Source organism: Hoplias malabaricus, chromosome 6 (assembly GCF_029633855.1).
Source record: "Hoplias malabaricus isolate fHopMal1 chromosome 6, fHopMal1.hap1, whole genome shotgun sequence".
Taxonomy (NCBI): domain Eukaryota; kingdom Metazoa; phylum Chordata; class Actinopteri; order Characiformes; family Erythrinidae; genus Hoplias; species Hoplias malabaricus.
This window is the reverse complement of record NC_089805.1, coordinates 37808674-37831319: the sequence shown is the minus strand read 5'-3', so window position 1 is coordinate 37831319 and position 22646 is coordinate 37808674. Positions and strand designations below refer to the sequence as shown.

The 22646-nt window shown below is 40.9% G+C and overlaps 1 protein-coding gene across 7 annotated transcripts in view; it reads right to left on the bottom strand.

Annotated features, from left to right (window-relative positions):
• Positions 1 to 22646, bottom strand: part of adgrb2 (adhesion G protein-coupled receptor B2) — a 341993-nt gene that overhangs the window by 244475 nt on the left and 74872 nt on the right. For all 7 annotated transcript variants that reach the window (XM_066673975.1, XM_066673976.1, XM_066673980.1 and 4 more), the window contains exon 2: positions 9618 to 10446. In XM_066673975.1, coding sequence (XP_066530072.1) covers positions 9618 to 10431 — 814 coding nt within the window. In that variant the 5' untranslated portion in view covers positions 10432 to 10446. The remainder of the gene's footprint in view (positions 1 to 9617; positions 10447 to 22646) is intronic.

Below are 22646 nucleotides of genomic sequence, written 5' to 3'. Positions count from 1 at the left end.
GAATAGTTAAATATGCATGGAAATGTGTTGGTTGTAAGACATCATACAAACATTGTTTTTGCTATACTTGTAAACAAAGAAAGAGAAGGAGGGCTAGTGATGTGTTTTGAAATATTAACACTGTTAACGTGACATCAAAATGTTCAATTGGGAAAATAAATAAATAAATGAATATAAAAAGTTTGTTTTTCAATAAGCGAGGGAAAAAGACTTGCATTTTCTGCATTAATGCAAGCAGTGGAACTGTTTGAATTATTTAGAGAAGTCAACAATTGAAAATCTAACCTGTTCAGCAAAGCTTACACTATTATGCATAACTGTAATGCATAATATGCATAAGTGTTATGCATAATTGTCTTGCAACCTCTATTTTACAATCTATATGTATCTATTGAGAACATTTGGGTGGGGAGTGGGGGGAGGGGTCACATTTAATGTGCTATTATGTTATGCACATCATAATTTATGCATATTTCCCTCAATCTATCATGCCAACAAAAAAGTAGTAATTATGCATTAAATTATACCCTTACACACTGTAATGCGTGTATAATTATGGTACCACTTTGGAAATGCATGGTGGTGCAGGTAGGTGTCGTAGTCACACAGCTCCCAGGGATCTGGAGGTTGTGGGTTTGATTCCTGCTCAGTGACTGTCTGTGAGGAGTTGGTGTGGAGTGCTCCCCGTGTCTGTGTGGGTTTCCTCCGGGTGCTCCGGTTTCGTCCCACAGTCCAAAAACACACGTTGGTAGGTGGATTGGCGACTCCAAAGTGTCCGTAGGTGTGAGTGAATGTGTGTGTGTTGCCCTGTGAAGGACTGGCGCCCCCTCCAGGGTGTATTCCCGCCTTGCGCCCAATGATTCCAGGTAGGTTCTGGAATGAATAAATGAATACACTTATAAATGTTGTATATGGTTTAAAAATCTATTTATGACATGTTCTTTATTGTGTTGTAAACACCTTAAAGTTCAGAAAGGGTAATAGTGACCTCTTTATAGTGAAAGTGTGAGATCGGTAAGGTAAAGAATAAACTAAAACCTGAGAATGAATTTATTTATTAATAACGATTAATAAACAGGCTGTAAACCATCTCTGAACCTTTATAAGTGTAGTCTTATTCTAAAGCAGTCGCTAATTACTGATAAATGGAATAAAATATGTAATTTGATTTGGGGTGCCCAACCTTTTATATTATTTATTTTTCTAAGAAAAAGAGACTTCATTATTTAAAATATTCTTTAGCACAGAATCTATAACACTGCATGTAGCAGCTTTGCACTAACTATATTGTAATTGAGTGTGTCTTATTGCATCGCCCCGTTTAATTGAATTATGCGTGGTCCGAGAACACTGGTGTAACATGAGATTGAGCAGAATCAATAACAATTTTACTTGAGGGCCTGCAATACTTTGTCACCATAACAGGCCAGAGGTCAGTGTACAAAAAAAAGGCGGGTAAACACAGGATCAATCCATAATCAAATATAAATCAATAAAATAAAACACAGCAGCAAAACAAAGCAAAGGTCAGGCCAACGAGAAAACAGAAGAATGACATGGCTCTAAATAATGTTCAGAAAAATGAATTTACACATGAAGCCAAGCCAAAAAACATACATATTTATACACACTCTATGTCTTTGTACACACCCTTTATAACTAGTGAATTAATCTAATGTAGTCTCAACCGATTGCAGACACAGACATTCAACATCATAAACAGCTTATATAATTTTCATAGAAGAGTATGAAAAGAGAGGAGATCCTCTGGACCAGCTGCACCTGAACCGAAGGTCATCATGCTCAATGTCATGCGTCGGCTAGAGAAGTGTAGCCCACACACACCCCCAAACACTGGGATGTGGAGCACTGGAACTGAATACTTTAATGTGATGGAGCAAAAGCTGTGATACAGACCTCACCTCACCAATGCTCTAATAGCTAAATGGCATCAAATCCTCACAAAAAGATCCAACATTTAGTGTAAATATTTCACATCATATCAGGCATGGGCAAAATTCCAATGAATACATTTCATAAAATGACTATAATTGTATGGTAGACATCACCATCACCTGAGTCACTCTACAATGGACCGCTGTACGTCAAACAGCTCTGAATGGCTTTATATCTCAGTGAACGAACGACTGAGAAAGAAGCAAGCGGTAGAATTCATCCTTCAGACTTACATCAATGACAAACTGTTCACAACATTTGGGCCATAACCTGAGAAATTAGCTAGGGTTAGGGTACAAGACAAAATAGAGAGAGAGAGAGAGAGAGAGAGAGAGAGAGAGAGAGAGAGAGAGAGAGAGGGACAGAACATGGTGTATATCTTCACAGAGATCCAACCGAAACAACATAAAGGAACACACTGCATACAAAATAATATTCTCCTCCCGGCATATCCTCCTGAGTCTGTTCCCTCCACAGAGCACTATCAGGAGAACTCTCCATAGCCTGGCCGTCATTCCAGTCCCTGGATGCTCGTAGCAGGGGTTAGTCATGCAATTAAAACTTTCGTAAAAAATTCCAGAATCCTGAATGTCATCTGAACAAGGAGGAGGGTGGGGAAAAAAAGTAAAAATGAAGGATGAGAAACAGATTTGGGCTTGTTCCCGGAGAGAGAGAGAGAGAGAGAGAGAGAGAGAGAGAGAGAGAGAGAGAGAGAGAGAGAGAGAGAGAGAGAGAGAGAATTTGTTTCTTGGTCCTTTTCTTTCCTCGGAGCATTACCTGCAGTTCGGGGGGTGTCTGGGAAGAGCAGGCTGCTGGTTTCGAGCTGTTTTTGTATGGATGGAAAGCATTTGTCAATGCCAGATTACTACAGGCTGCACAATGAGGTGAAATTATACGCCTGTCTCTCAGCACACAGTCAATGAGGCCAGCGGAGGGGAGGAAAAAAGAAACACAATACTAGACTATTAATGTAGGAGATTTCACAGCAGAGATTTCAAGAGGACCAGCGTAATAGAACAAAACCTTTAGTGCTTGATCTGTGAATTAGCACAATACGCTGACAGAGGAGTCCTGCCACATGCAGGTCACACAAGCAGAAAGCCTGGTACTCCTCAAGTGAGATGTTTGCTCACCTATCTTTGCTCTCTCTCTCTCTCTCTCTCTCTCTCTCTCTCTCTCTCTCTCTCTCTCTCTCTCTCTCTCTTAATATATGTTAAAGGGATAACTGTGCTGCTGATAATTAACACCAAGTGCTGAACCGGGCAATTCATTCCCATTATGACGCTATGAGAGGTGCTTGTGTATAGTAGCGAATAAATCTACACTTTTAAGCTGTCCATCAAGGACTGGCCTTGCCAAGTTTTTCTTCATGAAAATCACACACATCACTTAAAATGCTGCTCCACTGCTATTCTGCTGAGGTCTTCACATCCAGACCTTGGATCCAGGTTCCAGCATTTTTAAATGGTCAGCTGGTATGACATGAAAAGTCCCAGCCTTGGACCTGGATCTAAAGTCTGGATTTGAAGACCCCTGCAATAGTACATTTCCAAATGTCTATAGACGCTAGAAATGCAACGACTGCAATTGTACTGCCCCGTTCCTATTTCAGATTTCTGGGCTTTTGTTGTTTACAAAGCCTCAAATAAAATAAAGGAATGATAGCGATGTTAAAGAATAAAATCCTATGGTTCTGCATCTTTTAAAAGCTAACATCAGACTTGCATTGTCGCTTATTTAATGTGGATCAGAAAATTCAAATAAGAGACAAATAAGATCAACAGCCTTCAAAACTGACACACTGGTTTCAATACGGCAAAAATGGCATTAAACATGGAAGGGGAATCAACATAATAAAGAAGACAACAGCAGCCTTGACTAGTGACACATATAACACCAGAAGGGCCGGGTGTTTATTTGAGCACTGTGACTGACTGACTTTACTGCTGTGACTAACTCTGAGCGCCACGCTTACTTCAGATGCCAAAACTAACACAGTGCTCAGAGTCAATCACAGCAGTCAAATGAGCGGCTCTCATTCACTTTTTGCTTTATTGTCTCCTCCATCTCGAAGTGGAGCAAATTAGTGGTCGTCTTCGTGCAGTGGACAAGTGTAAAATCACCTAATGTGGTCGATTATGCTGAAAAGCGGCCAATTCTGGTCACCAGCCGATCCATCTTTAGTAGACATGGTTTTTAAGCACTGACTTCAACTCATTTAGGGTGAATCTATTGCTATTATTTACAGAAAGGCATGAAATCAACTGAATTCTTGCCCAAGGCCAAGTGTCGTTGAGGGGTGACCTGGCTGGTGAGAAGTGGAACTGCATCCTCTGGAGTGATGGAACCACATCTCCATCCAGCATCAACACCTGATTATCAAATATTTTAGAAGTCATCTTCGTAGTTAGATTGGTACATATGTTAGCTGTTTAAATGTCTAAGAATAGATGCTATTATCACAATGCCAGACACAAATCATGTGCTCCAATGGACCCTGATCGTCATAAACCTGATCTCAGCCTGAGAGTTCTCTCGGCATGGGGGAGCAATATAGCTAGAGGAAGACCAAGTGAGTGGAAGCCAGACAGAGTAAACTGTCTCTGGACTTGGTTCAGAGAGCAGCCGCCTTATGCACTCTCTGCCCTAGAGCTTTTCAGAGCAGCAGATCCAGAAATAAGAGGGATGATCCATCCATCCTGGAGACACAGCCGTTGCTCATAACACGCTGACATCTTCACAAATACAGTCACAGTGATTCTGCAACTGCTAAGAATTAAAACAAAAATCCTCCACAAACTCCTGCATGAATTCTATGGGGGTGGTAGACTGAGAATGTTTTTTTTATTGAGCTGTGGGGCATACTGACAAATTATATAAAACCAGTTTATATGAATGAGAGATAAATAATATGATGTCAATTATAAATACTAAATTAAACAATAATGCAGGTCAAAATTCAAAAGTTGTTCTCTAACGTATCGCTGACAATGTGTTTCTCATTTGCATATAAAATGGGTAAAGGTTACACTTCAGAAGAGATCAGATACAAGATAATCCACTTGCGAGGGACGGAAAGTCAAGGTAAGAAAGGAAAATGGGAGTTTTAGCAATCATACAAGATCATCAGATTAAATATTGCTTAAAGCTTTCGTTTGACAGCTGAGATCAATGCTTACGTCAAATCTGATCTTTAAACATAAATATCCTGAAAAAAATGGTTATGATGAAGGCAACATATAAGACACCCCACACACTGAAGTTTTTTAAGGCTACACGGCTGTTAAAACTGCAAGGAAAATAAATAAATAAAGTATAATTGCTGTCCTTTGCACGGTTCTATACATAAGCCCACATTATACCTCTTTACCAGGCCCTGGTACTGCAAGCTAGTACCTTGCAAACACGACCAAAGTATCTGAATTGCTGTCTATGTTGTTTTATCCTATATTAATTTCTTTTGGCATTACGCACAGAAACCAAAGGACTAACTGAAACTGAAAGGCGAAAGGCAGTCTTGGCACAAATACAGAGGCAGGACCATATTTATTATTCAGAAAGGCCCAGGATCTATTGATTGCAGAAGTACAGTCCAAATTGAGAGTGAGATAGAAGGCGTGTAAGTGTGAGGGTGCACTTAGAAGTACATCAAACCCGTCTTTCTGGGCCCATAATTGCACGGCACTGTCTGTGCCACAGGCTCTCTCCAACTGATCTGCAGTCAAGGTGTCAGCCATTTTGAAGTAATATGAGTGGGTAAATTAATTAGGGCTCTGTGGAGATGAGAAAGCTCTGTCTGGGAGAAGACCTACCGCAGCCATTAGAATCTTTAAAGACAAAAAGAGAATGATTTCCAAAAATGATACCAAGTGCACATTCCTCCGAGGCTGTCAAACGGACAATCCTTGTATATTTCACAGGCACGAGTTAGCGAGCCGAACAAAATGGATCTCACTTTTTTACAGTAAGACAACTACCTTAGACATGAACCAGAAATCAATTTGCATTTTGAAAATGTCATTTTAGCTGTAAATGCCATGAGTGCATTCGTGATTGTGCAGAATAAAGAAAAAAGTCTAGGCTTTTGATAATTACAAGCCAAGCATGTGCCTTAATAGAAGACAGTCTCAAGGTCAGATCACTTTGAGGAGAGATGCACATCTAATATTAGATATGACATTCAGTCAAATCAAACAGCTATGCAAATCTGTCAGTTGTGTTTGGAAGAGATATCTAAATTTCACCTGCAATCCCCTACTCAATATAATCAATGCATAGACTAGCCCAGATTGACTAGCTGTAAAGTTTGCATCACAGTTTTTAAGAGGAAACCGTGCTAATGCTGGTAAGATGCTAATACTAGATACTAGACCAAAGCTATCTCTAGTACAGACGCTACGTTATTGGTATTTATTAATTTCACTCGTTCAGCTTTCAGACTGGTCCCTTCTGATAAACAAAGACTGATGATATGTTCAATAAGCTTTCATATGTAAGGAAAGATGGAAGCAGATCTTTATATGTAAAACACTGATATCAAGACGTTCACCTGGATAATTGCTTCTTTGTTAGATGAAGGTTGTCATTTCACACAAATAAGCAGGAGACTCAGAGATAAAAGGCTTCTGCTAACTCTCATTTCCAAAATTCTTTTTCATTCAAAATTTCGTACGTGTCTTCTGCAGCAAAGACAAAGATCCGTACAACAGGACAGAGGAATCATAAACAGCTTCAAAGAGGTATTAATATAATCACTGACTCACAGACTCAGAGTAAAGCCATATGGAGATCTTAGTGCTTTTGCCTGCAAGCTGATGGTTCAGTCCCAACATCAACATCACCCACTCAACAATTAGCCTCCACTGACGCAGAGTCTGGGGTGGAATCAAAGTTGTGGCATGGCATGCCTCAGCTACCTTTGAACAACAGAAGGTAAACAGCAGCACGGGGACATGCGCTCGCTCTGAGAAATAAAGGCAAGGTTTTTTTCTTTTTCTTTTTTTCCCCCTCCCCATTCAGAAGTTGAAATGCGAGTCTGCGGTTTGTGGATTTTATCCTCTTCTGTCAACACATTCTCAAAGGAACACACACATGGGATTTGTGAACGGGGCTCAGTGGTTCAGTGGCTTGTCACTGCACAGGCTTTTTGCCACATCCTGATCAAGGGAGGACTATTCCAACAAGTATTAGGCTAGAAATACTTCAGGCCAAAAAACCGCCAACTAATTATTCACATTAAGTCGCATCCACCATGATTCGATTAAATCTGAAAATATAAGACAGGAGCCATTGAATTTTCAGGGCTGGACGAAAAGCAGTGCTCTAGTTTACAGATCACTGCAAATGGATAAACACTTCACCTAAAACCTGGAGTCTGGACGCTTCTGCTGCTTTTATCAAATGCCAAAACCTGATCCAAGTGATCCCTTAGCCAAACTGCCTTTACTCCTCCAGCATTAAAAGGCTAAGAGACCTTGAGTTTGAGTGCTCTGTATTCCATTGCCATGCTCAGGGCAACGTTTTATATTTAAATCACTGAGCAGCCTGGCTGGTTTTACCAGCTATCCCAGTGTGGCTTAATTAGGCAATAAATAAATAAAAATTTAAAAAAAGAATATTTTAATATTCTGCCAAAAAATATTCTCCAAAATAATTTCAGAGCACTCTCCAAATGCTGAACTCATCAAACTTTGATGCTGGCTCATGTCAGAAAATGTCAGCTGTGGCTTTTGAGTTCAGTTTCATGTCCAGCCTTTTGTGCAAAGCGTAGATGGCTGCAGCTCAGTGACATCAACACTGTCCAGTGCACAAAATCAGTGGCTAGAACTAATTCACTGCCAAGCCAAGCCAAGCTGTGTGAAAGCTCAAACACACACACACAGACACAGAGCATATGGCTATGAATGTATGCTCGTGTGTGGATTTGATAATAAGCCTTATCAATCTTGCCGATCGTCTGCATTGGCAGACAACCTGGCTGTTGTCATGGAGACGGGGCAGATTAGACACAGCAGAATTTGACTGGGCAGAGGTTGACCCTGTTAAGGGCAGAATTTTAATATCTGATTTAAATATCTGATTCTCGTTAGGAAACATCAGTTGACAAGGCCCGAAGTCTCTGCTGTCTTCCTCTCACACTAGGAGCACAGAGGAGGTCTGCTGAAACCACTGGCTGTGTAAATCCAGCGGCCTGGAGGACAACATTATCCTTAGTTAAATAGATAAACCTAAATGTCACTTGGTACATGCTCAAGCATTCAGACGCTTCTCTATGCGCTCACACATGGCAAAGAAACCAAACCCATGGTGGTACTGGCAGTAATAACAGAGTCTGAAATTGAAGCCAGGTCCAAGCCAGGGGGTATGTTTACAAAGTACATCAAACACAAGACCTCTGATTAGCACTTTACAAACATGTTTCTGACCAGGATTTTGATTTATTGATTTATTTATTTAATTTAATTATATATTTTTTCAAGCACTGTCTGTCTTTATAATTAGAGATATGTGCTACATAACACACAAAAATTAAGTTGGCTTCAAGCTGAGACTAAAAGTACTTGTGATCTAAGGACTTCACTTAGTCAACAGAAGGCCAAAATAATAAAAAAAAAAAATACCTCAGTTGCCCTGCCACACTGAAGCTTAGGAAGTTCTCCAAACAAATGCTAGACTAGTTACAGCTTGGCAAAATAGATACAAATCATATCAGAGTTAGAGAAACACAATGATACTGTCATATAATTGTTCTAAAATATAAACATTGGACTAAAGATTATATTTGACAACTTCAAGCAGTTTTAATGTCAGATCCTTAGCACGTTGGTTTCATTTTAAAAAAGAAAAAAGAAAGGAAAAAAGAAATGTATTATTTCTCTAGGTAAATCCATATAGTTTCATAAACAGTGTAATGTTAAAGTCTCTATATGTCATCAGCAGAACCTACTTTAAAAATATCAGCTTCCAGTGTTAGCCTCTGGAATTCCCATATTAGTGTATCCCTAATGACAAGAATTCACTTATCATTGGCTATCCATAATCATCAACAACTACATGTATATTACATGCAGTCAAATATTATGCAAATAACTCGTGATCCACAATTCCACTCTCTTGACGTGAGGGGTTTTCTTCAAATCCAATGTAATTTAAAAAGGCCAAGTATTTAACTCATATTTAAGAGGTGGCATTGCTGGCCCATTCTCGGTTTGGCAACTTCATGTGACACAAAGTGGTCAAGATATTAAAAATGTCACAAAACACACCGTGCACACCTCTGGTGAAGATATGCCTCTGCTGTCCATGACAGACTGGATGTAGGCCAAAGGTGGGCCAAAAAGTGACCCCTGGCTACCATCAATCCATTTGGCCCAGACATGGACCGGAGTGATTTTGCTATCTGGGTAGTGAGTGTGCTGTTGTGAGTGAAAGGCTACATGATACATCCCCACACATTGCACTGAAATAGCAACTGTTCAAATTTCAAGCCTTTGCTGCAATTACCACATTAAGAGCAGACACAGAACCCTCGTTTGCTGCTAATACCAGACAAGGAAACAGGAACAATGGCGGAAGGCATAGTCATTAATATCTCCCAGGTCTTGTCGCTGCTATCGAAACCCGGAGATGAGCCCCAGCAGATTGAGTTAAGGTGAACTTACCTTGCCGCACATCCCGGGGTGCTATGGCAATGGCATTCTTGGAATGCAGCTGTGTGACGCAGCAGTCATCCGTAGGGGGAAGCAGCACGCTGGAACTGGGGTCCAGAGAGCGGTTGTGAGGAGTAGCAGGCAGCAGTGGGACCGGTGGTCCAGCATTGGGACAAACACAGCCCGTTTGGGTGATGCTGCAGCCCACACTGTCCCGACCGGACCCCCATCCAGAGCGCAGACACTCCTCAAACCAGCGGCACAGCACTCCACACGTGAACTGGCTGGAGTTCTCATTGTTTATCAGCAGCACTTCCACCAGCCTGAAGTCCAATGTCTCGGTGGACAGAGGCACCTTGGCATCTTCTGGCCTCTCGTCACCGACCTCTGAATCTTGATTCGAGTGGGCGCTGAGGCACAGCTGCACAAAATTCTTGTCGAACTGCAGGAAGGTGTGAGGGCCCGGGACCATGCATAACTCCACAGATTCGGAGTCTAGGGGCTGCTGCGGTGGGCCACATGTCTGGTTGGGCAGGTGGTGATCCAGAGGCAAGACGAGCGGTGAGAAGGCCAAGCACACCCCGGCGTGGCGATTAAATCGGAAGTAGAGGGAGTACTTGGTGGGGTCGGGGTTCTCTATCGTCCAAGAGCAGCCAGATGCCAGAGCCAGGGGGCTGGGAAAAAGGTCCCTGAGCGAAAAGGAGCCGTACAGAACCCCTGCCACCAGAGAGGAGCAGGGGGTGCCCTGGCCCAGCGGCTCTGCAGCCCAGGCCAGCGCAACAAGGGACGACAGCACAGACAGGCAGAGCTGACCAGCAGTGTTCATCCTATGTCATTTGTCCTGCAGAAACACAAGAAGTCAACATTAAAAACAATTTAAATTCCATACATACAAATTCATATTCATATACTCAGTGCTTGCATTTGCATATTCATACAGCTTTCATTTCATCACTGTCCAAATAAAAATATGCACAACAGCTGTCCTTCACATCGTATGACAATGTCATGATAAATGAAATTACTTGGAACAAAGTCTTTTTACATTGACTTCCATTAAAAAGTAGGAATGCTTTTTCCTCTTCCTGAAAATGTGCTGTTTTGTGAGACACATGTATTTAATTGGACAGCAACGATTTGCATATTTATGTATTTTCACACATCCCTACCCCACTCCAGCCGTTATCAGAAAAAAATCTAGTGACCTCATGTTAGACACAGCCCCCAGTATAAAACCCCTGCACAAGGAGGTGTCTCATAGCTCTCTGAGCAATTCAGTAGATGCTGATGACAACTGTCATATGTCAAGTTGTTCAATCACAATCATGACTGATAACTGAATCATCAATGTCCATTCATCTTTGGCCTGAGGGGCAGAAACGTACTGTCAATTCATAACAGGAGTAGAACACAATTCTGCAGGGTTACAAACTGCAAAATTAATGTTTCTAAATACTTCTCTGATTGTGTGTATTATTACGGAGAGAGATTAGTGTCAAAAGATTTTACAAATGTGTGATTGTTAATCCACAAATTAAACACAAATATGTTTCACTGTTCACAAATGAATACATCTCACGGTCTGCAGTTTGTACAAATACAATCACATTCATAAACACATGTGTTTGGTTTTCATAGATATATCATCATTTTATGCGAAAATAAATACATTTGTTTAAATTTACATTCCATCATCTCAAATTTAAAATGTATTTGTAAATTGTTGAATCTGTATTCGAGGATCAAGTCACTCGCATGTTTTCCGTGACATGTATTTGTTAATTTCCTCTCACAGGGTTTTGGATTTTGAGACTTTCCTTTCACATTGTACCCGATCCAAATACAAATGCAGCCTGATCACAAATGTGGTCAAACTCGTGAGAGACTTGTGTCACGCCCTCATCCTGTTATGCCTGTTTTCCCCGCCATGTGCATGGCTCTGTCTGTCTGTTATTGTCCTTGTCTCCGCACTTGTCCCGCCTTTGTTCCTCCGCCTTGTCTGCTGTCCTCGTTATCTGTTTCAGGTGTGTCTCGTCAGTTCATGTATTTAAGCTCCCTTGTGTCACTTCCGTTTATCGGTCATTTGTTTTGCTATGTTCCTAGTCATGTCATGTTGTTTCTTTCCCTCTCCTTGTCAAGTCGTTTTGTTTCCAAGTCATGTCTTTTGTGTCGTTCAAGTTCTCGTTTTATTCCATGTTCCCAGTCTTGTTGTTTTGCTTCCTTTGTCACGTTGCTAAGTCCAGTCTGTCTGTCCCTCGATTCGGTTTGTTCTGTCGGTTTTCTTCCTTGTGTCTCTCTAGTTTTTTTCTCTGGTCTATTAGTGTTTCCTTTCCTGTGCTTTGTGTACTTTTGTGGTTTCTGTCTGTAGTCTATTAGCTCTCTCTGTATAAGTTCCCTTTGTCTAGGTTTATCTCTGTCCGTCTAGTTCCCTCTGTTTAGGTTTAGTCAGTATCTGTCTCTTTAGTCTAGGTCTCTGTTTGATTCTTTCTGTTCAAGTCTGCCTGTCTTTGTTTTGTTTTCTTTGGTTTAAAATAAAGTATTCTGTGTTTTAGCAAGTGCGTCCACCTCCGTCAGTCCGCCCCGTGATTCGTGACTTGATCCACAAATGCAGATTCAACAATTTACAAATACATTTTAAATTCGAGACAAATATATGGAAAGTTAATTTTAAACAAATGTAATTATTTTCACATAAAATTATGATTTATCTATGAAACCCAAAAACATGTATTTATGAATTTAACTGTGTACAAAGTGCATATTAACTTGTGGATTAACATTTACGCATTTGTAAAGAATTTTGAGACTAATCTCTCGCTATATATTATTCCCAAGGAAAACCATTTTTTGGGGGGGAAAAATTTTAAAATAACTACTCATAAATAAATTTTAAATAAAGTTTCTTTAAATACAGAAACTGAGTTGTGCTTATGTGTTGACGCAGGTAATAAATACTCCTCAAATAGAAACTGGAATGTTTAATTAGTGTAACGTGCTGTTTTGTGTTCTGTTCTGTTTATGTTCCTTGTTTGTGTTCCCCTTCTCATGTGACTGTTTCCCCCTGTCTTGTGTCTGCTTCCTGCTTGTTCCCTGGTCATGTGATACCCTTACCTTGTGTTTCTAGTGTCATGTGTCTTAATTAGTAACCAGGTGTTTCTTGCTGGTGTTGTCTTTATATAGTCCTTGTCAGTGTTTCTTGTTGTGGGTTATTGTGCGTATGTTTGGTTTTTGTTCATGGTCCTTAGCCTTGTTCTATGTTTTGTCTTTGTTTTATGTTTTGATTCTTTGTTTAGTGTTAAGCCTTGTTTAATGTTTAGTGTTTAGCTTTGTTTAATGATTAGTGATTAGCTGTGTTTAGCATTTAGCCCCTTAGTTCTGTGTAGTCCTTGTTTAGCGTTTATCCCTGTTTATAGTTCAGCCCTTGTGTTTAGTGTCCCTCTGTCTACTTTCCTTTAAGTTATTGTAATAAAGCCTCCTGCATTTACCTCCATCCCTTACTCCTACACCCCACCATTATTTACAATTAGGATCATAATTACTGCCAATTGTGTTTTGTTTTTGTTTTTTTTATAGGAAAAGAGGTATAAATATATCACTATATATCAGTTTGGTTCTTGACACAAATGTGATTCTTACATCATTGCATGTGGCTACTTAATAAATGAATGAATGCACAAATATATATAAAATTCAATAGTTTTCTAAAGTCTATTAGCAAAAGATTTTTGGGCACTTGTAAATGTCAAATTATTGTAAGAGTAAAACAAGAACAAAAATTCATAGGCCACCTTTTAGCGCCCCCAAAAAATAAATAAATAAATAAACAACAAATGTGTTTGGATTAAACTTTTTTTTAGGAGTAATATTTACGCTGTTGGCAATTTAATGTAAAATCTTATTTTCCATGTTGGGAATAGGAAGATGCAAAAGTCTCCAAGGCAAAGAAAAAAAAAGGATGGGTGGAAAAGTTTGGAAACTTTGCTACTTGAGTATCTGATTCATTACATTGTTAATCCTCCTTAATCTGTCCTGTGGATAGACAGGGGGAAGCGCTTTTTGTTTTATATTAATTTCATGAGTAAACAGCCTTGTGGCCAGATGGAGATGTGAAAAAAAGCAGGGGATGAGAGAAGATGCTGGAGAAGAGCAAGAGAGGATAAGCAGAGGAAGACAGAGAGGAAGAGAGAGTGTGGGAGGGAGATGTGTGTCACAAATCTGGCCACTTTAGAGCTTTGACAGTGTTAATGAAGCAGAGAGTTTTTCTGTAAATCAGCCTCGTCTCTCCCTCTCTCACTCCCCCCCACCACCCCACCCCCTCTCCTGGCTGCCAGACGGCTTCCCCCCTCCATTCATTTTCCCCCAGCTGCAGGCCGCTCCTGATTCAGCTCCTACGCCTGTGCTTTCACTCTTCATTCAGGTCTGACGCACACTCGCTCGGCCTCTCTCCTTTAATTACACACGGCCACTAAGCTGCATTAGCCGGCCCCCAGCCACTGTGTCAGCTCTAGCGCCACATCCCTCCATCTCTCCGTCACCCGCTGCCATTTTTCACCCTCTCCAGCTTTCCATATGTCCCTCACCAGATCGATAGATGGATGTGCATGACTTTGATTTTCTTTTTTTTCCTGCTCCCCCACTCTCCTCCAGCTTGTTTATCATTCCGCCTCACTCTCCCTCTCTATTTCTCCCTCTCCATCACTCTCACGCTGACTGTCACCGCCCCCTCCCTTCTTCACTGTCCGTTACCTGTTCTCTCCTTCTTTTTTTTACTCACTCTCATTCTTTTTCCTCCACTTCTTTCTCCTTCTCACTCCCTATATACTCTCTTTTTTATGTAACACAGTCACTTGCTGTTCACAACTCTTTTCTCTTTCTCTTTCTCATGCACTTTCTCTCTGCAACAAATCAGCCCTGTAGCTGTGGATGTTTATGTGTGAAGGTCAAAGACCTATACAATTCACAGTTGCCACACAGCAGCACTTCAGATGGACTTTCATTTTGAAATGCTGCTGTACATAGCGAAGAAACAACACTGGACTCCTCTCTCCAGATGGGAAGCATGATCTAGTTTTTGTTATCTAACATTACACTAGGCAGTGGTTGTCTCCCACAAGCACATTGAGATGTCCAATCATATGAAGGCTAGCTTGACTTGTCTTGGAGGGGCATGCACAAGCCTTTTGGCAGTGACTAAAACTGGGGGAAATATTAGCAAATTAAAAAGAAAATATCTGAACAAATAAGCTAATAAAATAAAATAAAAATAGGTCAGTGTCGGCAGCGACACTAATTTAAGGCATTCGATTGGTGCATCACAAATTATAAATAGGCCAAAGTAACCCTAAACCCTCCAGCATACAGTAGGTGGATGGAATTAGAGGCTGTCAGGAATGAAAAAGTGGAGAGAATCGGAAGAAGCAAATAAGCACAAGTGCCGGTGATATAACGATAATACCGTATACCATGGGATTAAAAAATGTGGATGTGGTTGTGGTTGTGGTCTTTCAAAATGAAGATGCTATTTATGACATGTGTGCTGGGTCAAATTTCTGTTCTGTTCTGTGAAAATAGCCAAACATTTTTGTGCATTTAAGAGAGCCACATGGAGGGGCGCTGTGGGAGCTCACTGACTGCAGATGTGAAAATGGGTGGAGAAAAACAATCCCAGTAGCCCTCCGCAGTTGTGAGTTTAGAGCTGAGCTTGGGTTAAGAGAGGAAGAAGGATGAAAATACTCAGAAGACCCTTCACTCGACTTTGTGCTCACAGGTATGAGGCTTTAACATCTAATTATGTGTGTTTTGAGCCTCAGTTTGCAGGAAAATTGTGTGCTGTGGTGTGCTAAACCAAGTGCCTGTTAGCTGGACAATTCTGCTTCTAAACACTGTAGAACCATCTCAGTTTACTTATTTTTGACACGTGTGTTGGTTTGCACTGTCAGGCTGTGCTCAGCTAAACTGCACAGCACAAACACTCAGAAAAACCCTTCACTCAACATTGTGCTCACAGATATAGGGCTCACTGAAGCTCGATAGTGCACCCTGCACACACCCACACCCTCCTATTTAGCAAAGAGATGATTGAAAATGCATACAACGCAGATGTGCATGCCGAATGCAGGCTTGAATAGCAGTGCCATATAACGTCTATGAGTTGCCAGGTGAATACTAACTCCTAATGCTCTACTCATGGGTGAACCGTACAGCGAGCTCCCTGTGCACTCATTGTGAGGCACTGCACAGGTTGCATATTTTCTTGAAATGAATGACCCAGGGAAGTGCTCAGTGCTACCCAGTCAACAGTAGTTTGAAAGGAAATTGCAGTGCCATACATAGAGTCTCTTAAAATATTCAAAACTCTGCAAAAAACCCTGAGATCATTCTTCATTTATTCTTTCATTCATACATCTTCTGTGATCACTTCATCCAGATTAATGTCATCTGGAGTCCAGAGGCTAACCAGATTCCTTGGGCACCAGGCTGGAGCACACATTGGACTCTTCATATATTTCCATTCATTATGGTCAGCTTCAAGAAAAAAACACCCATAATTCTAAATAAAAATTGAAATATCCATCTTCTCCCACTTTATTACAACTTCTATTTTTATCAGATATGCTTTTAGCTTTCAAATTATTCTACACAGAGATTCATACAGATATTCAATGATGGAATGCTTGAATGGTCTTGTAAATTGGTTACAGCACCCACCCCTGTCCCTCCCACCCACTCAGTTTTTCTCCCATGTTTCCAAGACAATGCAAATATAAGTACTCTTCATCTGTTTGGTTGTCTACCAGGTCTTGCATTGTGGTTAGGAGTTCATTCATTCATTCATTCATTCATTATAATTTTAAGCTCGTTTTGACATATTCCTTCATTGTGCAAGTGGCTCATCTTAACTAATGTGTTCTGAAATATCTCCAGGACAAATAATAACTTGCACCTGAAAGCTGTTTTGAATGGAAATGTTGAGTACTGTTGGGTCTTACACTGTACTACTTACTAAATATATTTTGATGTTATTCCCTGTAATATATTGGGTGCCTGATTATTAAAAGATTCACCCTGGCATTTCTCTATGTCTGTATAACAGTGTGCACAGACTGTTTCCTATGAAAACAAACAAACATACACATAAATAAATAAAAAAGAAAAAAAGAAAGAGCAAGAAAATAAAGAATAAAGAATTACAGCACATGGGAACACATTCGGAGTTCACAGGATGCACATGTCCAACTCATAAACAACAAAGAACCTGTCCATCATGAAGAAAAAGGATGTTTTTCTAATTCTCTAATGCCACTGAGGTTTTTGTATGCACAGCTTCAGAGGAAGATAAATGCATTTCAACACAGACAAGGAGCAAAAATCAAAGAGATGGAGGGACAGCTTCTGATTGCTGTACTTTTTGAGGAATAGTAACTGTCCCTGATGCTTTAATTGGCTCCAATGTGGTTGGAGGCGAGTGTAAAGATGACTGTTGGATGACAAAGGCTTGTGATGTAAAGTGGCACACAGGCAGCTGAAATACACAAAGTTGATTATACATGACTTCTAATGTTATATCATCAGAGTGAGACAGCTGACCCATTAACAGCAGGAGTCAAACATGTGCCACAGCTCCTTTTAGTCAGAGCCTTAGATGCAATCACACCTTCAAACAACCCGGAGGCTTCAAAACACTTTATAATAAGAATTAAAATATTTCTTTAGCTCCCAAAGATACACAAGAATAGTCCTACTAAAATAGATGACAAGTAAACATTCTCTCTCTCTCTCTCTCTCTCTCTCTCTCTCTCTCTCTCTCTCTCTCTCTCTCTCTCTCTCTCTCTCTCTCTCTCTCATTATTCTGAGATGATATGGCATAGTTTTAATATAGTATGCCATTATTTTGAGATGGTATGTCATTAACACATTAAGTCACATTCATGACAAATTATCATTTTCAGTGGAAATTAACTCTGTATTCCAAGACCCACTATTCAGTTCAGGATCGCAGTGGGTCTGGAGCCAACCCGGAATCACTGGGCACAAAGCGGGAACACACCCTGGAGGGGGTGAGTCCTTCGCAGCACACTCACACATTCACTCGCACACTCACAATTATGGAGGTTTTTTAGTAGCAAATTCACCTACAAATGTGTGTTTTTATATCGTAGGAGGAAACCAGAGCACCTGGAGGAAACCCACACGGATACTGGGAGAACACACATTCACCTGGAGTGGGGCTGTGTAACTGTGACACTTTCTGTTGCACCACTGTGCCACCCTGATTCATTCATTCATATTTTTATTTAATTATTTTTTCTACCTGGTGGTGAAAGGAGGAGTATGATTTTTAAAAAAAATCTTCTTTTTCTTGCACATTAAATACTACAAAACTTATCTCTTAAATCATCTTACAAAATCACACACACACACACACACACACACGTTCAGGCATTCAAAACCAAACCAGAAAGTATTCTAGGAATATGGCAGTAAGAAGTAAGTTCTCCAAGTGTAAGGACATGGCAGCTCCCTGAGCCAATATGAGTCCAGGACACTCCACTTGTAGCCTCCGACATAAGCAGATATCAGTGCTGGGTCTCTGGAAATAATAGAAGGCTTGCAGAGGCCAAAGCAAGGAAGCTTTTCGGTGGGATCAAAAGGCCAGCGGTGGGCTCTTGAATCAGCTTACGCAACACTGTAATGACCCTTCACACACACAATAAGAGCGCACTGGGTCTACACGGACGACTAAGTCAAGTTAAGGACTTGAGCAAAGCCTTCAAGGGCCATGTCAAGAGGTCCACACGAAGCTCCAAATGAGGTGTACAAAGTGCCCGGCCAAGTACGACTTATGAACTTGATGACAACAAGCTGTGGACAAATAAGGAGGGAGGTGAACAGATGTTGGAGACAGTTTCCATCCTCCCTCAGGAGCTGAAGTCGCTGGGCTCAAATAGCACTGCTAATAAATAAGTCAAACATTACCTCGTAGATTTTTTTATTAACATTTTTCAAATTGGCCTCAAATTTAAACCCATAAAGGCAGTGTTTAATTTAGTGGGATTTATTCATAGGAGCAGGTATCCAATGTCTATTAACAGAGAGTATATGGGGCATGCTGAGGGCCACTTTGCATGGTTCTGCCCCGTAACCTTCACCAGTGCATGGGGAACTGTGGATACCACTAAACATTACAATAAGGTATATTCTGCATTTTTTGATGCCATAACCAAACTTTGCCCCAATCAGCATGTTAATTCATTCATTTAATTATTCATTCATTCTTCTTCTAGATCCACTTTATCCGGATTAGGCTTGTAGTATGTCCAGCACATACCCAGAATCATTATGTGTGAGTTAAGGCAGGAACTAGAGATGGGTGGTATCTTTTTTTTTTTTTTCATGCTGTCAAACTGTCTCAAAAAAATGCATGCGTTATACAGTACTACTGTTGGAGGGCACTGCCAGAGGGTGCTGATGCTCATGTATGTCAGCACCATGTAGAGTCAAGGGTTTTAAGAGAGTTTGCTTCAGCCCATCTGTGCACACCAACACACTTGCAACACAAATGACTGGTGCTGGAGGAACAGAAAAGTTCTACTCACACAGCAGTTAACCAGTTAACTTAAGCCCAAAGGAATCTCCCTCCGCTCTGTTCCTATTGGACAGGCTTGACTTTGGGCTTAAGTTATCTGGCTAAACTGAAAAAAACCTGCATTGAGTAATACCCCACAGATTATATACATAGCTTTTACATAGCTATTCAGTGATTTTTGTCCTAATCTGCAAACTTGGAGTCAATATGCAGAAAATGAGACATTAAAACCTGTACTTAATATGCACTTTCAATGCAGTGGATACACTAGATTTTAAATTTTTAATAGATCAATGTAAATGCTAATTTCACCTCAACAATTTTTTGTTTCGTGTAACTCCATTCATTATCTGTAAGCGCTTATCCAGCTCAGGGTCACGGTGGGTCCAGAGCCTACCTGGAATCATTGGGCGCAAGACAGGAATACACCCTGGAGGGGGCGCCAGTCCTTCACAGGGCAACACACACACTCACATATTCATTCATTCATACACTCACACCTACGGACACTTTTGAGTCACCAAACCACCTATCAAAGTGTGTTTTTGGACTTTGGGAGGAAACCAGAGCACCCAGAGGAAACCCACGCAGACACAGGGAGAACACACCAAACTGCTCACAGACAGTAACCTGGAGCAGGAATCAAACCCACAACCTTCAGGTCCCTGGAGCTGTGTGACTGCGACACCACCTGCTGCACCACCGTGCCGCCCTGTCGTGTAACAGAGCAATAGAGAAGTCACTATTTAAAAGGTGCAGGAAAGAACACTGTCATTATATTCCCCCCCTATTAACCAGGGATATACTTTATTGTAGTCTGTGGTGAAAGGTTATTTTTTTTCTTTGTTTATGAACACCGCCACAGCATTGCAGGACTCAAAACTGATGGACAAAAAGACTGCGAAGACTTGCACACAGAGAAACCTCACTGGTCTAATAAGCATTGGAGACCAATCAGTGAACTCCCACAGAGGACCTTCTCTGCCCATGTATGACCTCTTTTTGTCTTGTACTTATTCTCACACTTCCATCATTTAACATGGCCAACAACAGCCTACTACTGCAGAAAAAGAAATTTGACTGACACACAAAAGGACCAGTCACAAGCCTTGTCATGACGTGTAGAAGTGTGTTTTGCAGTGTGTGTTTGCAGATGTACAGATGGGCAATCAGAACACAACTGGTAGAATCGTGACTAGAGACCAGCTTAACTCAGACTCTCCGTCTACTTCTTTGTGGAGCAGCTGTGGCTAAGAATATCTTTCTTGATCGACACCAGACAGACACTTGATACACAATCATTTTAAAATTCTGTTCTCAGTCCATATTTTTAAATACCAAAGCATGCAGCACTAGCATTACACCACAGAGTGCCAGTCTACTGCTGGAGATTCATGGTTTCTGCTAAATAACCAAAGTCTTTACACTATGCAGTACTGGCTAGATAACCACCAATTTATTAACAATAATCATTATTACTATCGGGTCAAGCATTTATTGATATTATCTTGTTAAGCCAGTTCTATGTAGTATAAAATCATAATAATGTAGGGCTTCAAATTTTAACTGGAAGTGAAAATAAAAACGATTTTTTATTTATTTTTTGCTTTGCTTTGTTTGTTTTTCTTTTTTTTTTCTAACCAGCTTGCTACTTGCAGTCCCACTTACCTGCCGTATTAGCACAGCTCATCCTTTCATGTCGGATGACTGAAGCTTTGTTTTTGTTTTCACTGTGAAAACTGTAATTTGCCAAATTGCGTGCCTAGCCAGTAAACGGTGCCATAAACTGATTGACTATGCTGTGCAGTCCCAGTAAAAAAAACATGTTCCACAAGTGTATTCTCAGCATATTGCATCAGTTCAATAAAGCTGACTAAATAAGGTATTATTTTAAAAAGGATATATTTAAGGCTAGGGTACAATAAATCAACAAACACTAAAAAACAAACTCAATCACTCTGAACACTCAGAACAGACGCTGTTCTGTGCAAACTGTTCTAGAACATTCTCATCTCAGCAAACATTCTAATGTTCTTTCTTTCTCATCTATTCACACTGTTCTAGGACGGTATTAAACATTAACACAATCTAGAATGTTCTCCAGCTTTTACGTTTTTCTAAAATATTGCTTATTCATTCACAGTGTTGTATGCTCACATTCTTTCAAATTATGCTACAATGTTCTCTTTCATTTACACTGTCCTCTGTTTATAACATCCCCCCAGTTCTTTCTCATACACATCGCTCTAGATTGATCTCATCCATTCACACTGTTCGAAAACATGCTTGTCAGGTCTGTGTTTACCGTCACATGTTAAGTGAGGGGTTACAGTGTGGAGAGGGAGATTTGGGCTTTTTGAATATGTATTCAGGGTTACTGCGTTATAGAGTGTGTCCTATCAGAAATACTGACCCACTTCAGCAGTTCGGGTGTAAAGCCCTCAGCAGAAAGCAGTGAGCAGAAAAAAGGAATGGTTCCGCTTGGCAAATCAGGACACCCAGAGAGAGACCTGACCCCCTGCCCACTCGTGTTCCATCAGGAACCCTCTGCATCACTGAGGAATGGGATTAGGGATTAGGAATACTACTTTGCTCCTGGGCGACATCTGACCAAACCCTGCTCGGAAATGTCCAGCAGCGTAGGGGATGTCCCATATGAGGGGAGGCTCAGAAGGTTCATTTCCAGTTAGCAAGGTCACACAGACCCTCGCACTAGAAGACTAAATTACATTTTTGGGAGCACATGTGCAGTTCAGGGCTATTTTCCCTCTGCCCCAGAGGCCCATCCAGGGCTGGAGATGGCCAGCGCTGAGGCTAGCGTCAATTGGTGTGCTTGCCTTGCCCATTAGGCATGCCGTGCTTTAGCCATTGATTTATTAATTCACACTGCAGGGGGTTAATATGCAGGAAAGCATAGGGAACAGAGTTTAATTTTCCAGGGACAAAGGAGACATTGAGGCAATTATAGGCAGCAGGAAAAGACAATGAAGAGTGCAAGCCTGAAGGTTACCGATTTCCACCCAAAAGACAAAAGAAAAAGAAGAGATGGCTTTTGTCCAACTTACCACAGCGGAACACCTATCAAATGGCATACTCTATCACTAAGACTATTGCTAGCGCATAATCTGCCCGCACCGTGAGGCAGTTTCTGATATGGATATCCAGTTCCTGTGCCGAACTGAGTGAGGTGATCTGATAACTAATCAATACAGTCGAGCGAGAGACGTGATGCATGTGTGAAGGGTAAAGCTTTCTCAGCAAATAATCTTTCTTATGAGCTCCAGCGACGGCGCAGAGGTCAAAAATGTTGCATGTAAAAGCCATTCTAGACTCGAGCTAACACTCAAGACAATAAAAGTCTGTCCCCGAGCAATGGAATGAATGCTGAAAAAGAAGAGCTTCTGTGCAAAACAGAGATCAAAACTGTTGGAACATGAAGGCATCTTTACTTCCCA